General features: G+C 37.5%; 1 protein-coding gene and 1 long non-coding RNA gene across 4 annotated transcripts in view; one reads left to right on the plus strand and one right to left on the minus strand.

Moving 5' to 3' along the window:
• The window catches only part of PSME4 (proteasome activator subunit 4), a 107,075-nt gene that overhangs the window by 40,339 nt on the left and 50,394 nt on the right, over positions 1-16,342 (plus strand). For all 3 annotated transcript variants that reach the window (XM_015112361.3, XM_077959617.1, XM_077959618.1), the window contains exons 11-20: positions 2,737-2,923; positions 3,550-3,639; positions 4,994-5,058; positions 5,328-5,478; positions 7,468-7,566; positions 7,774-7,843; positions 8,636-8,703; positions 9,624-9,839; positions 10,387-10,544; positions 11,510-11,605. In XM_015112361.3, coding sequence (XP_014967847.1) covers positions 2,737-2,923; positions 3,550-3,639; positions 4,994-5,058; positions 5,328-5,478; positions 7,468-7,566; positions 7,774-7,843; positions 8,636-8,703; positions 9,624-9,839; positions 10,387-10,544; positions 11,510-11,605 — 1,200 coding nt within the window. The remainder of the gene's footprint in view (positions 1-2,736; positions 2,924-3,549; positions 3,640-4,993; positions 5,059-5,327; positions 5,479-7,467; positions 7,567-7,773; positions 7,844-8,635; positions 8,704-9,623; positions 9,840-10,386; positions 10,545-11,509; positions 11,606-16,342) is intronic.
• The window catches only part of LOC144333772 (uncharacterized), a 28,479-nt gene that overhangs the window by 5,326 nt on the left and 6,811 nt on the right, over positions 1-16,342 (minus strand). Inside the window, exon 2 of the long non-coding RNA XR_013402777.1 lies at positions 12,296-12,401. This is a non-coding gene — a long non-coding RNA (uncharacterized LOC144333772). The remainder of the gene's footprint in view (positions 1-12,295; positions 12,402-16,342) is intronic.

Here is a 16,342-nt window from a genome sequence, read left to right on the forward strand (position 1 = left end):
GAATAAGTATTGGTCATATTTACTTGGGGGGGAAGAGTATCATGTTCAAGGTCTTAACCAAAATGGGCCTCCATTATCTATAATTTTCAGCTGTTTATGCTGCCTTACCCGCCCTCATTGCCATAAATATTCAAGTTAGACTGCACTTCATTTTCCCAACGTACCTTATTTTTACATACACATCTTGGGGCATTGAAACTCTTCCAGCATATAGAACTTAATTAGGAAATGGAGTGGGGGAAGATAGGCAGTTTCCTGTCTGTCTTCAATCCCCGTATTCTTTGCTTCTTGGCCTCCACAGAGTAGCAGAAGCTAACAGTTAATGGCAGGTTCCCTGATGCTCCCTGGAGAGGTGGGACTTCATCTTTTTGCTTAGCTAAAATTTTGAAGTTTGGAGTGTTTTTGATGTTTCTTTCTCTCTTTTTTTGGGACAAAGTCTCGCTTTGTTGCCCAGGCTGGATGGAGTGCGGTGGCGCTATCCCGGCTCACTACAAGCTCCGCCTCCCAGGTTCACGCCATTCTTCTGCCTCAGCCTCCTGAGGAGCTGGGACTACAGGCGCCCACCACCACACCCGGCTGATTTTTTGTATTTTTAGTAGAGAGGGGGCTTCACGGTGTTAACCAGAATGGTCTCGATCTCCTGACCTTGTGATCCGCCCGTATCGGCCTCCCAAAGTGCTGAGATTACAGGCGTGAGCCACCGCGCCTGGCAGTTTTCAATGTTTCTTTACTTCCCCTTTGTTTTGTGATTTTCAGCTGATTAATTATGAATAGTGAGCTAAATTCTTAGTAGAAAGAACAAAGCTTATAAATAAATAGACCCATTTTTCTTTAGTCCTAAAATTTTGGACAAATTTAATACCAGCATATTAAGTGATATTGAATGCTTGGCCAAGATAAATAATAAACCAAATTGACAATACAATGACATTTTTTGAGACTTTCAATTGTAATTTTGTGCTGCTTTGAAGTGGCATGACCTTTTAAAATTTTTATTCTTTTATTTATTTATTTTGAGACAGACTCTCACTCTGTCACCCAGGCTGGAGTGTAGTGACATGATCTCAGCTCACTGCAACCTCCACCTCTCGGGTTCAAGCGATTCTCCTGCCTCAGCCTCCCGAGTAGCTGGGATTTACAGGTGCCTGCCACCATGCCCAGCTAATTTTTGTATTTTTAGTAGAGATGGCGTTTTACCATGTTGGTCAGGCTGATCTTGAACTCCTGACCTCAAGCAGTCCACCTGTCTTGGCCTCCCAAAATGCTGGGATTACAGGTGTGAGCCACCATGGCTGGCCAAAGATTTTATTTTTAATTAAAGCAAAACTTTTTTAAAAACTAAAAATGTAGGAAAAAAATTTTAGACGCTTAGTTTTACATCTCCAAGAAAGCTTCTGTTAAAGAGTTTGGTATGTTTTCTCCATTAAAAAAAATAATAGTAAGTGACTAGTCTGGCTTACGCCTGTAGTCCCGGGACTTTGGAAGTCTGAGGAAGATGGATTGCTTGAACTCAGGAATTTGAAACCAGCCTGGGCAACATGGCAGAACCCTGTCTCTACAAAAAAAAAATACAAAAATTAGCCGGGAGTGGTAACGTGTGCCCGTAGTCCCAGCTACTTGAGAAGCCAAAGTGGGAGGGTTACCTGATCTGGGTGATGTGGAGGCTGCAGTGAGCTATGATCACACCACTGCACTCCAGCCTGGGGCAGAGTAAGACCCTGACTCCAGGGTTGGGGGTGGTCAGGGGAAAGAAACTGTGGAGTATTTGTAACTTGTTATTCCACTGACTGACCATTAGATTAGTATAATATAGATTAGGACAGCTGAAATAAAGCAGTATCTACCAGTTGATGTTCTTTTGGGTTTTTTTTGAGACAGAGTCTTGCTCTGTCGCCCAGGCTGGAGTGCAATGGCATAATCTTGGCTCACTGCAACCTCCACCTCCCAGGTTCAAGCGATTGTCCTGCCTCAGCCACCGGGGTAGCTTGGATTACAGGCATGCGCCACCACACCCCACTAATTTTTGTATTCATATAGAGACAGGGTTTCACCATGTTGGCCAGGCTGGTCTCAAACTCCTGACCTCAGGTGATCTGCCTGCCTTGGCCTCCCAAAGTGCTAGTGTTACAGGTGTGAGCCACCACACCCCGACTTCTACCAGTGTGTGTTCTTTTTTCACTGTGGAATTTGCATGAAAAGAGTTGGTAAGGTAGCAGGGGATTGGGGACATGTGCAATAAATAATCTGTGTATCTTTCCTTTATTTGTGTACAGTAATGTCTCCCCTTATTGGTGAGGGATGTGTTTGAAGACTCCCAGTGCATACCTGAAACCATGGATAGTACTGAACCCTATGTATACCATGTGTTTTTCACATACATGCATACCTGTGATAGTTTAATTTATAAATTAGGCCCAGTAAAAGATGAACAACAATCATAAAATAGAACAATTATAAAAATACATTGTTCAATATAATAAAAGTTATGTGAATATGGCCTCGTTCTCAGGACACTGAAATACTTGGTTAACCTTTGTTAACTGAAACTACGGAAACTGCAGATAACGGGGCTACTGTAATTCTGTTAACTTTGATAGCAGATTTTCACTCTAAGTATTTTGCTGACTTATAAACCTTTAAGTCAAAGTACAGTTTATGAATTTACAATATTTAATGTATTATGGTATTATGCATATCTGTGATGGAGACTTTAAAAATTCTGTTTTCAAACTGTAGAACGTATCCTGCATTAGAGACATTAACAGAACCTCACCAGCTCACAGCCACTTTAAGTTGTGTAATTGGAGTAGCCCGCAGTTTGGTATCAGGAGGCAGATGGTTTCCTGAAGGTCCTACACATATGCTACCTCTGTTGATGAGAGCATTGCCTGGGGTGGATCCAAATGACTTTAGTAAATGCATGGTGAGTATATTGATGATTATACACTCTATTTAGGTAGGAGGCAAAGTAACTTCTCAGTGACAAAAGGTTGGAGAACTTTATGCGTAAGCCTAATATAAATATGAAAATAAATATTGTATAACTTCATTATTAAAGTAACAGTTATTTATTTATTTATGTAGAGATGGAGTCTTGCTCTGTCACCCTGACTGGAGTGCAGTGACATGATCTCGGCTCACTGCACTGCGATCTGCCTCCTGGATTCTAGCGATTTTCCTGCCTCAGCCTCCTGTGTAGCTGGGATTACAGGCACACACCACCACGCCTGGCTAGTTTTTGTATTTTTAGTAGAGACAGGGTTTCACCATGTTGGCCAGGCTGGTCTGGAACTCCTGACCTCAAGTGATCCGCCCACATCGGCCTCCCAAAGTGCTGGGATTACAGGTGTGAGCCACTGCGCTCGGCTGACAGCTAGTTAATTATGAAGACTCTTAAAGTGTTTAATTCTAAATGAGGAATACCCAGAGAAACTGTTGTGGGATTTTGATCAAGATAATTTATTGGGGTAATTTATTGTAGTTCATGGTATACTTGTATTTCTGAATTAGAATTATGTAATGTTGAAAATCCTTTGTATCTTTCCACAGATCACATTCCAGTTCATAGCAACATTTTCTACTCTGGTGCCTTTAGTAGATTGTTCATCTGTACTACAAGAAAGAAATGACCTCACAGAAGTAAGGGTATTTTATGGTTATAAAAGGGCGAAGATGTTCCAATTATTATTGCATATGCATAGTAACACTTGACAGTTTAGAAACAACTTGGGAAGGAAAATTACCATTTTGTGACTGGAATGGTACATATGGAGGGCCAGGACATCATTTGCAAGAGAGTCTACAGAGCACCCATCATAGGAGGTGGCTCAAAAATAGGCCGTTTCTATAAACTTCTGACATCTGGAGGTGTATTTCAGTTTTATGTCACTTTTCAATGTTTTGTTAAGCAAAAAATGGTGATTATTTTATTTTTCAATCATCTTAGGTTAGTAATAAATCTGTCCAAGGGATTGACATCTAATGAAGATTTTCTTCTTCATTTCTGTCTGGCTTTTTCAGAACTTCTCTCTTTTTTTTTTTTTTTTTTTTTTTTGAGATGGAGTCTTGCTCTGTCACCCAGGCTGGAGTGCGGTGGTGTGGTATCGGCTCACTGCAACCTCCACCTCCTGGTTCAAGTGATTCTCCTGCCTCAGCCTTTCGAGTAGCTAGGACTACAGGTGCGCACCACCAGGCCTGGCTAATTTTTTGTATTTTTAGTAGAGACGGGGTTTCGCCATGTTGGCCAGACTGGTCTCGAACTCCTGGCCTCAAGTAATCTACCCGCCTTGGCCTCCCAAAATGCTGAGAGTGCAAATGTGAGCCACTGTACCCAGCCCCCAGAACTATCTTCTTTAATGCAAGCATGTCGCCCAGGCTGGAGTGCAGTAGTGCCATCTTGGCTGACTGCAGCCGCTGCCTCCCGGTTTCAAATGGTTTTTGTGCCTTAGCCTCCCGGGTAGCTGGGATTACAGGCGTGTGCCACCATGCCTGGCTAATTTTGTGTGTGTGTATTTTTAGTAGCAATGGGGTTTTGCCATGTTGGCTAGACTGGTCTTGAACTCTTGACCTCAAGTGATCCACTCGCCTTGGCCTCCCAAAGTGCTAGGATTGTAGGCATGAGCCACAGTGTCTGGCCAGCCACTGCACCTAGCCGAAAGCATGTTGTTGTTTGTTTTTTTTGGACATTCAGGTAGTGAGAGACTAGACTTTACATATATCAGCAGTTTTGAAAACTGAATTTATAATAAAGATAGCTGCTTGACTTCTGTATTTGGCCCTTGTAAAATAACATTAATTGCTTCTTTCTTTGGTTCCTAGAAAGTAGTAGATCAAGTCGTTCTAAATTGATAGGCAAGTATGGTGCTGTTTCTCATAGTACCCAATATAATGGTTTAGTGTAGATATATTTGGCAGGCAATAATTGAGTTTTGTTAGTTCAGGGAAAAAAAAACTAAGGCTATATGTAATCTTTCTTTGCATTGGGACATTATAGGTGGAACGAGAACTTTGTTCAGCCACAGCTGAATTTGAGGACTTCGTCTTACAATTTATGGACAGGTGAGCTTGTAACCCACACCAACATTTAGCTGACATTCTAGAAAATGACTCTTCTATCCCAGAAACTGTAGTTTATTTCTGCATTATAACCTTTATTTAGCTACTACTGGTGCTCCTGAAGTTATAAAAGGATAATCGATTTGTGAACTACGTAGAAATTAAGTAGCTATCACTTGAATAGTTAGGACAATAGAGAGTTACCTAATCACCACCAAAAATGTCAAACCAGATTTTAGTTGCTGAAATTATGCTTTGTTTGGATTATTTAGATGCTTTGGACTTATAGAAAGTAGCACATTGGAGCAAACAAGAGAAGAGACAGAAACTGAGAAAATGACACACTTGGAGAGTTTGGTCGAATTAGGTCTGTCTTCTACGTTTAGTACAATCCTCACCCAATGTTCCAAAGAAATATTTATGGTAAGAACATTGCTACAAAAATTAAACTTCCAGCTTTTAAGTTTCATTTGATGTTTTAAAATTGACTTCAGGTTACTTTGTGTATATCATGCAGTTTATCATTTACATTCATACTGAAGTTTTAAAGAAATGTACAGTTGCTCCTCATTATTTGCAAATTTCATATTTGCAGATTTACCTATTTGCTCTAATTATTTGCAACCCGAGAATCAAAGCTTTTGTGACTGACAAAAATTTAGTTACCTAAATTTGATCTCACATATACCATGTGTTCTCAGCTGAGAGCAAACTAGGCACTCTGCCTTCTTATATCCAGCTCCACTTAAACAGCTGTCCCCTTTGCGATCTATTTAATGCCATATTTTTACATTTTTGTGCTTTTTGTTGGTGATTCTGCTGTTTAAAAATGTCAAAAATGACTCCCAAGCGTTTAGTGTTTAAAGTGGTTTAAAGGGTTCCTAAGCATAAGAGAGTTGTGCTATGCCTAATGGAAAAAACACTGTGCTGGGTAAGTGTCAACAGGCATGGGTTATAGTGCTTTTGACTGGGGATTAAATGTTAGCGAATCAACAATATGTATTAAATAAGTTGTCTGTAAACATAAACACACTTAGGATTATGTATTGTTCAGTTGATGAAAATGTTGTCACTATAGGTTCACAGGAACATAATCCTGTATTTCCCCTGGGAGCAATGGTTCAGTATTTGCTAGTTCAGTTGTCACAGCAAATTTATAGAACATGACTACCATGAACAACAAGAAACAACTGTATTGTTTAATTTTACAATTAAAAACAATTACTCAGCTGAGTTTTAGAAATTGCTTATGACATCACTCGCATGATAGAAATTAAATCCTAAGACTAATTGATGGATTAGAAGTAGTTATCTTCATAAGACATTCAGTAAGCATTGACTTATTCAATATTGGTTGGTACCTGTTACCTGTAGTGTGGTACCTATTATCTGTAGCCTTTAAGACTCCACTTTATTTTCATTTCTGTTTTTTCTCCCGTCATCTGTAATTATCACTGTTAAATATGTTAATCCTGAAAGCCAAATTGCCTTACAACTGGGTGAAATAAATGCTATGATTATGTTAGTATAAAGAAATGAACACAAATCATCTCTTGTTTAACCAAAAGGAGTTGTTTATACTTTTCAGTATTATTAACCCAGGTTTAGAACTCATTGTTCCAATGAGCAAGTAAATTAAAGTTTTGTGACATGTTTGTAAAATAAATAGACTGCTTCGGGTCTTTTAGGGTAAGGATAGGTATCTAGTTTGTAGTTGTCAGGATGACAAATTATATTAGTTATTCCAAAAAATTCCCTTTGTTGTATTCAATTAGCCAGGAAGATAATTAAATTGCATTTGCTTCCACCAGGTATAATTTTATGTGTAGGGTTTCTGTGGCAAGTGAAATCTTATACCTCAATTTTTTTTTTTTTTTTTTTTTTTTGTGTGTGTGTGTGTGAGACAGAGTCTCACTCTGTCACCCAGGCTGGAGTGCAGTGGCGCGATCTCGGCTCACTGCAACCTCCACCTCCCCAGTTCAAGCAATTCTCATGCCTCAGCCTCCTCAGCAACTGGGACTACAGGCATGCACTACCATGCCTGGTCAATTTTTGCATTTTTAGTGGAGACAGGGTTTCGCCATGTTGGCCAGGCTGGTCTTGAACTCCTGATGTCAAGTGATCCTCCTGCCTCAGCCTCCCAAAGTGCTAGGATTACAGGTGTGAGCCACCGCACCCAGCCAGTACCTCAAATATTTTGTTCAAGTTAGGATCGTGGACAAAGATGGTTCTTAGACCTGAATGTAACATTATTAAACAAATTCTTATAAAATCAGATGGTTAAAAATTGCCCATTTGTTTAGTTTTGGAATTGTCTAAATATATATATCGTTTTCTTTTATGTTCTATAAGATGTTTAATTTTCTGAAAACATGCTCATTAGACATTTTCATTTCTTACATATCTTAACAGGTGGCCCTTCAGAAGGTTTTTAATTTTTCTACTTCACATATATTTGAAACAAGAGTAGCAGGTCGCATGGTGGCAGACATGTGCCGCGCTGCTGTAAAGGTGAGTTTATTTTTTTGAACTGATGTGTTAATGACTCAACAATCAACAAGTTTATATGGTTAATTATTTCAGAGGTGCTTGTATGCTCAAAATACATAGTTCTTTCAGTAGCTGCTTATTTATAGCTTTTTGTTACCACTGAAAATAATAATGCTAGTATATATTTGCCTTTCAAAAAAAAACTTATTTATACAAATATGTTTTCAGTGCTGCCCAGAAGAATCTTTGAAGCTCTTTGTTCCCCACTGCTGCAGTGTTATAACTCAGCTTACAATGAGTAAGTCCTAAGGTCATTATTCTCTCTTTACAATTTGGGTAAGTTTTTTTCTTGGTTTCTAAAACTGTTAATGACAACAGATTCTTTTAGCTACACAATATTTTGATTTGTAATTTGAGGAGAAATTGTCTCCAAAAAGGTATCATCCAGGTTGGCAGTAGCTTAAAAATGTTACTTTATTAATATTCGTATACAACAACCATCCAGAGGGTACCTTCAAAAATATCAGTTATTGGCCAGGTGCGGTGGCTCACGCTTGTAATCCAAGCACTTTGGGAGGCCAAGGCAGGCGGATCACAAGGTCAGGAGATCAAGACCATCTTGGCTAACATGGTGAAACCCCGTCTCTACTAAAAAAAAAAAAAAAAAAAAAAATTAGCCGGGCGTGGTGGCGAGCACCTGTAGTCCCAGCTACTCAGGAGGCTGAGGCAGGAGAATGGCGTGAACCCGGGAGGCAGAGCTTACAGTGAGCTGAGATTGCACCACTGCACTCCAGCCTGGGCGACAGAGCGAGAGTCTTTCTCAAAAATAAATAAATAAATAAGAAGAAGAATATCAGTTATTTTGTGAGATATAGAGAAGCAGAAGTCTTGGTTGGTGTGTTTATTTTCTTGAAAATTTTGTTTCTGCCTCCTTTTGGAGCAAGCTCAGCTTCATGAAGAAGAAATAATAAGTCTTCCTAAAAGAGGCTTTCCTCAGCTATTGGAAATATTAAATAGAAATATTTTAAAATGCTGTATTTAGTTGAATGCATAGTTTTTTTCCCCCCTAATACTATTTTGCTGCTTTTAGATGATGATGTATTAAATGATGAAGAGCTAGACAAGGAATTACTATGGAATCTTCAACTTTTGTCTGAGGTATTATAAATCTTTGGAATAAAAAACATGACTATGAAAACATTGACTTGCTTTTAGGATTTAGCTCTTCCTGACAAAATGATTTTAAAACATATGAAAAGTCTGAGTTTTGGAAATTTATGATGAGGCTTCAGAAAGTCAGAATATATCATACTCTTATTGTCAAAGGAGTGGTATAGTTGATCACTGCATGTTCAACCATCTACTTAACTTAGTTTTACCAGTTAATTCTAATATGGGTAACTCAGTAATTGAAAAAGTTGATCAGATTTGGGAATTTTTTTGGTCTACTATTTAAATTTGGCCATCAATCAAACTTAAGTTTTCTTTATCAGTTTTTTCGGAAGCTTAATTAGGGCTGGGCGCAGTGGCTCACGCCTGTAATCCCAGCACTTTGGGAGGACGAGGCGGGCGGATCATGAGGTCAGGAGATTGAGACCATCCTGGCCAACATGGTGAAACCCCGTCTCTACTAAAAATACAAAAATTAGCTGGGCGTGGTGGCATGTGCCTGTAATCCCAGCTACTCAGGAGGCTGAGGCAGGAGAACCGCTTGAACCCGGGAGGTGAAGGTTGCAGTGAGCCAAGATCGCGCCACTGCTCTCCAGCCTGGGCAACAGAGCGAGACAACGTCTCAAAAAAAAAAAAAAAGTTTAATTAGGTTTAGTCTTCTTAGGAGAATAGACTCTTTTGAAAGGGATGTTACTATGGTGCATGAAAACTTAAGCTCAGAAAATGTGTTTGATTTCACAAACAAATAATTAGAATACAGTTAAAATGAAAATCCTAAAATTAGTTAAAGTCATTTAGAGAAACACTATTTTAGACTATGTTAGTGGCCAAACATTGAACTTTGCATTAATGACTGGTTCTTGGTCTTTTAACCAAAATATCTTCAACTATTTTTTCCCTCTTTTTAGATTACCCGAGTGGATGGAAGGAAGTTGCTTCTTTATAGGGAGCAGCTTGTAAAGATTCTCCAAAGAACCCTACATTTAACCTGTAAGCAGGGTTACACTCTGTCTTGTAACCTTTTGCATCATCTTCTCCGTTCTACCACACTTATCTACCCTACAGAATACTGCAGTGTGCCAGGTGGCTTTGACAAGCCTCCTTCTGAATACTTTCCTATCAAGGCAAGCATTTTCAATACTTTAGGATTCAAGGATATGTTGATGTTTTTTTGTTTTAAGGCATTCAAAGTGTTATTTTTTTTGCATATAAAGATGTTAGTTTTTTATTTTTAAGATAGATTATTAAAACTATTATTGGAATGTGTGAAACTTGTGCTGTCTCACTTTGCATGGAACTAAAACTCTAGTTTTCTTTCCTGTTGGTATGTGAAACAACTTGGTATGCCGTATCTAATGTCTGTAGTCTAATATAATTTTATTGCTAACTAAGCCTCACATAAACTCATTGTCACTTTTATAGTATCACTCTTAGAGCAAACTCATATTATAATGAGTACTCTTCAGGGAGACTTTTTTCAGGAGCGATAACGAAGAGGCAATAAGATGTTGTTTTCATGCTACTTTTTTGTATGTCATTTGCTAGCTTAGGTTTGGATTATGTGTACATTTTCTTTTAAATGTTAAAAATTGTGTATATGTGTGTGGGTTTGTTGTTGTTGTTACCGTTTTTAATTTATCAACTTGCTGAGTAGATGCTGTTCTTTTCTAGGACTGGGGCAAACCTGGGGACTTATGGAATCTGGGAATCCAGTGGCATGTTCCTTCTTTAGAAGAAGTGTCTTTTGCCTTTTATCTTTTGGACTCCTTTCTTCAGCCTGAGCTTATCAAACTCCAACATTGTGGGGATGGAAAACTTGAAATGTCTAGGTTGGTTTTATTTTATAATTAGAGTTATTCAGTTGCAGAGTACAGACGTGTTTTGTCGCTTTATCTGTGGCATAGCTTATGTATTCATTTTCAATTGTGTTTTGAAAATCTGCTATACATGTACTTAAAAAATCATTTAATATAATGTTGTATAACAGAAAATTTGACAACACTTAAACATTTTAAACACAAAAAGTCTGGGTTTCTTTTTCTAATTTTTTTTTTATTACCTTCTACTTAGCAGGTTCACTTGTATATCTTTTGGAAAGTGTGGACGTAGATATACCTTCTTTGAAAGGAATGCCTGTTTTCCTAGACTCAGCTTAGATTTTATTGTGGTGTTCTCAAAATGTTATTTTGAGAATTATTTCTATGAGATTTTTGTTTCTTCTTCCACAGGTATTTAACAAGAAATAAGTATTTGAAACCATTAGACTTTCATAGTTTGAATCTTTGAAAGTTTCTGAAATAATAGCAAGAAAGTTAATGTGTCAAACGCCACAAATTTTTCATAAGCAGATTTAGGAATGGGCTTGGAGAAAGAAGTATGATTGACTAACATTAACTCTGTCGTGCTCTGAACTGCTTTTTGGAGTAAATGTTTAGTCCCATTTTTAAAAGATGGAATAAGCTGGAAGATCTTCTGTAGCATTATTTCCTCTTTTTATTAGTGGCAGTGGTCTTCGGTAAAGGGATGCTTAAATTAACAATTGTTTCACAAAGGGCAGTTAATTATTGTTACTTGTGATTATTTAGAGCCTGTTTAAATGTAAGCAAGCATAGTGTTAGCAATAAATATATGTTTAATTGTTCTTTACTCTTGGTAAACTGAAGACATTTGTTATTTCTTTACCTTAATCATTTATATCCCCACATGATAAAACTTTTGTGCTAGGCTCTAGCAGGCTTGTTAAATAGGGATTTGGAGTCTTCTAAAATATGAAATGTCTTTCGTTTTTTTCTAGAGATGATATTCTACAGAGTCTGACTATAGTGCACAACTGTTTAATTGGCTCTGGAAACCTCCTACCTCCATTGAAAGGAGAGCCAGTTACTAACTTGTAAGTAAAAATAACTACTTTATTTTGCCACTTAGCATATATTTTAGGTCTTAGTCACTTACTGAGTTATTGGTTTGTTATTGTTATTGCTGTTACTTCTGTATCAGTTTAACCTTTTTATTTGTCACTGTTAAGGTCAAAAATATCAGAGGTACAATTTAGGTCTATAAACCTGAAGGCTTTATTCAGATTTTCCCATGGTACCAGGATAGAGTAACTTCAGGTATTAATTTTAAAATATCAAATGTGAAGATATTAAGTTAATCTATTAGTTTACTGAGTTAATTAAAATAAATGATGTTCTTTTAAAAAGGAAAAATACTACTTTTTTTCGTCTGTAGCAAATGTTGATTTAGGATTTTGTAGCAAAAATCTTTTTTAAAAAAATAAAGATTTCTTCAATCTTATTCATTATGATTTTGAACTTTTTGTATCTGTCAGTTTGTTATGATTTTTTAAGTGTTTTCAGAGTGTTATTACTTTGAATGAATAGCTAAATTGAATCCATTGTTAGTTCTGCCATTTAAGGTGAAAAAAATTAAGTTAGAATAAAATCAGCAGAGGCCCAGTGTGGTGGCTTATGAGGCAGGCAGATCCTTTGAGTGCAGGAGTTCGAGATCAGCCCGGATGACATGGCAAACCCCTGTCTCTACAAAGAATACAAAAATGAGCTGGGCGTGGTGGCACAACCTGTAGTCCCAGCTGAGGTGGGAGGATTGCTTGAGCCTGGGAGGCGGAGGTTGCAGTGAGCCGAGATCATGCTGCTGCACTCTAGCCTGGGCAACAGAGTGAGACCCTGTCTCAAAAAAAATTAAAAAAAAAAAAGAAAAAGCATAAAATCAGCAGTATATATTAATTTTAGCTTAATTATTAAGTAGATAATAATTTAAATATATTAAGATCTTTTTTTCAACATCAGTATCTCGTTACTAAGCAAGTTAATGAAATCACATGTAAATAACATTCAATTAGTAAGTGCCCTCTCTTCCCCCTCAAAAAACACAGAGGGGAAAATGATTTACTGATTTTGCAACAAAAACGTTAAAAAGCCTCAAGAAGTGGTTTCAAAATGTGGCTTACGTGTCTTTCCCATACTTTGTGTAGTCATTGTTTGGAGTCATGCATTTCCCATTTTTTTCACTCCAAAAAATTGTTCTTAGGCATTGAGCTTTTCAGATTATTAAGTTTAAGAAGGAGAAGTTAGGGTCATTTCAGGTAAGGACATCTGTTATAAGTATGTCTAGGAATTTGCCGAATTCTTTTTTAAAGAACTTTTGTTTTTCATTAGTTTTGTTGTTTGATATAAGAGGATTTGTACCAGAAAAAAAGATTGATTTTGAATAATATTTAAAAATAAGAGCCTTCAAAAATTATTTTGATTTTCACCTATGATCTTAACAGTGTGTATTACAGTAAGAACTTGACCCTTTTATGGCATGCAAAAAGCTATTTCATACTTAGCAAACCTATCACGTCAGCAAATTGAGTTCTGCTTGAAAGTGTCAACAACTAGAATTGTGGTCATTTAATCCAACAATTTAAGAGCAAAAGCATGTGTTTTTAATGTTAGTAAATTTTTAGTACTGAGTGATCATTAGGATGCACTGCTGAAGGGTCTGCTAAAGAGGCCAAGGAATTTTCCTTGCAGTTCGTATCAGCCTGTGTCTTGATGACATGTACATTGTAAGAGTGAGTTGAAGCAAAAGGCTTTATCCTTTGAAATAAATGTGCATCATGACAAAAGCTTCATATATTTGATTATTATAAAACCAATTAGATTTTTGTATAATGAAGTGCATTTTAATAAGGAAAAGAATATATTATGATAATCTTATGAATACCATATAATACAGACTATTAGTTTATATTACTATGTATTATAAGCTATAAAATTGATCCTGAGTATCCTTTTATTGGCTTTTCCCAGAAAAGTTAAAAAGGAAACATAAATTTAGCCTGAAAGGTTTTGCGTTTTAGCGCTTGCACATTTAGAGTGAAAATTTAATGTAATAATGTAATGAAGTAATAAAAATCTGTATTAAATATATGTACATGTTTATATATTTAAACATATATAGATAAAAATATAAAATGCTTCCTGATATATACCTAATAATATAATGAAATAAAACTTGAATTTTTAAAAATCATTGAATAATACGTATTTTTAGGGTTGTTTTTAGTTACATATATCTGTGGGGGATAGTGATTATATAAAGTAGAATTAAGAATAAATGAACATCTCTTTGCCTTTGAATTGCCAAAAGAGGGAGTTTTAAGTCTTCCTTTGGCTTTTACAAGTTCTTAATGGAATTGTATTTAATTTATAACTGTCATTACCTTCAGCTGAAGCTTTATTTTGGCAAAGTATAGCTTTTGACATTTATTTCCTATGTGTAACATTTTTACTTTTTTTTAACAGATGGTTAATCTCATAAAGTATCATAAAATAGCCTTTAAAATTTCTAAAATGCTTATTTTAATATAGGTTAGTAATTGTTAAAATCTTCTAAATCTAAATTGATTTGAAAAAACTAATACAGTTATTCCAATAGATGGTCCCATTGTTCTTTGATACAAATTCATACTGCCTGGTGTGAAGAATGAATATCTATAGCATAATTTATGGTGATTATCAGCAGATCAGTTTGAAACTAGTAGAGAAAGAGAATTAACTTAGCACGTTAGTGGCCGGGCGCGGTGGCTCAAGCCTGTAATCCCAGCACTTTGGGAGGCCGAGGCGGGTGGATCACGAGGTCAGGAGATCGAGACCATCCTGGCTAACATGGTGAAACCCCATCTCTACTAAAAATACAAAAAACTAGCCAGCGTGGTGGCGGGCGCCTGTAGTCCCAGCTACTCCGGAGGCTGAGGCGGGAGAATGGCGTGAACCCGGGAGGCGGAGCTTGCAGTGAGCCGAGATCGCGCCACTGCACTCCAGCCTATACGACAGAGCAAGACTCCGTCTCAAAAAAATAAAAATAAAATAAAAAAACTTAGCACGTTAGTTGCTCCATAGGAAATGGGAAAATGTACTAGGTCAGGGAGAAAATGAAACACATAATTGTTATATGAATATTTTAGTGTAATGTCTTAAGATGTCTGAGGAAAATATCTATTGTTAATAACAGTTTGGCTGTGGTATTAGGAGACATTATGCATTTTCTGAAATACCAGCCCAGTTTTTAGAAGCACATAGCAATTCATGATTTTTTTTTTTTTTTTTGAGACAGTCTTGCTCTGTTGCCCAGGCTGGAGTGAAGTGTGTGATCTCAGCTCGCTGCGACCTCCACCTCCCGGGTTCAAGCGATTGTCCTTCCTCAGCCTCCTGAGTAGCTGGGATTACGGGCACCTGCCACCACACCCAGCTAATTTTTGTATTTTAATTTTTTTTGTGGTGGAGTTTCGCTTTTGTCACCCAGGCTAGAGTGCAATGGCGCTATCTTGGCTCACTGCAACCTCTGCCTCCCGGGTTCAAGCTATTATCCTGCCTCACCCTCTCAAGTAGGTAGTATTGCAGGTGTATGCCACCACGCCTGGCTAATTTTTTTTTTTTTGTATTTTTAGTAGAGACAGGGTTTCACCATGTTGGCCAAGCTGGTCTCGAACTGCTGACCTCAAGTGATCTGCCTGCCTCGACCTCCAAAAGTGCTGGGATTATAGGCGTGAGCCACCACATTCAGCTTTATATAATTCTTTTTTAAAACATTTAAATTTATATAAATCTTAGGTAAAATTCTAGCTGGTATAATTTTTTTTGTCAGATTACTCAGTATTAAGATTGCCTTGTGTGTGTATTAGTAGTCTTTGTCTTCTGGAAGAAAGAGTACAGTGATTAAAAAAAAAACCAACCAAACAAAAAAACCCCTAGAAGCTTAGTTTACTTCTTTTTTTTTCTTCTTTAAAAAAAAAATAGAGACAAGGTCTCACTATGTTGCCCAGGCTGGTCTCTGAGCTCAAGTGATCCTCCCACCTTGGCCTCCCAAAGTGCTAGGATTACAGGTGTGAGCCACCACACCGGCTTTTTTATTTATGTATTTATTTTTTTAGTTCTTTTGAGATAGGGTCTTGCTCTGTTGCCCAAGTTGGAATGCAGTGACACAATCTTGGTTCACTGCACTCTCCATCTCCTGGACTCAAGTGATCCTCCCACGTTAGCTCCCAAATAACTGAGGCTGTAGGCGTGGGTCACCACGCCCAGTTAATTTTCGTATTTTTTTGTAGAGATGGGGTTTCGCTATGTTGCCTAGGCTGGTCTCAATTTCCTGAGCTCAGGTGATCCACCTGTCTCCACATCCAAAAGTGCTGGGATTACTGGCAGGCATGAGCCACCACGCCCCAGCCAAAGCTTAGGTTACTTTTTAGTTTTCCTGTGAAAATATCTAACTTAGTCCTAATAGGGTATGTGGGATGGTCTTAAAATCTCATTGTTCAGGGGAGTGGCTACTAAATGGGAAGACCTATCTTCTGTGCTATATTATTATATTAGAGATTGACAAAAAATAAAAAGCCATGTCCTAAGCATAAAAGTAAATGATCTACCTATTGGTATCCACTTTGGAGATCCCGTGTACCTTTGGGCCTTTAGCAATATAGAGTTACTAAATATCTTTTTTTTTTTTTTTGAAACGGAGTTTCACTCTCGTTGCCTAGGTAGGAGTGCAGTGGCACAATCTCAGCTCACTGCAGCCTCCACCTCCCAGGTTCAAGTGATTCTCTAGTCTTAGCTGGGTAGCT

Source organism: Macaca mulatta, chromosome 13 (genome assembly GCF_049350105.2).
Source record: "Macaca mulatta isolate MMU2019108-1 chromosome 13, T2T-MMU8v2.0, whole genome shotgun sequence".
In the NCBI taxonomy this organism is placed as follows: domain Eukaryota; kingdom Metazoa; phylum Chordata; class Mammalia; order Primates; family Cercopithecidae; genus Macaca; species Macaca mulatta.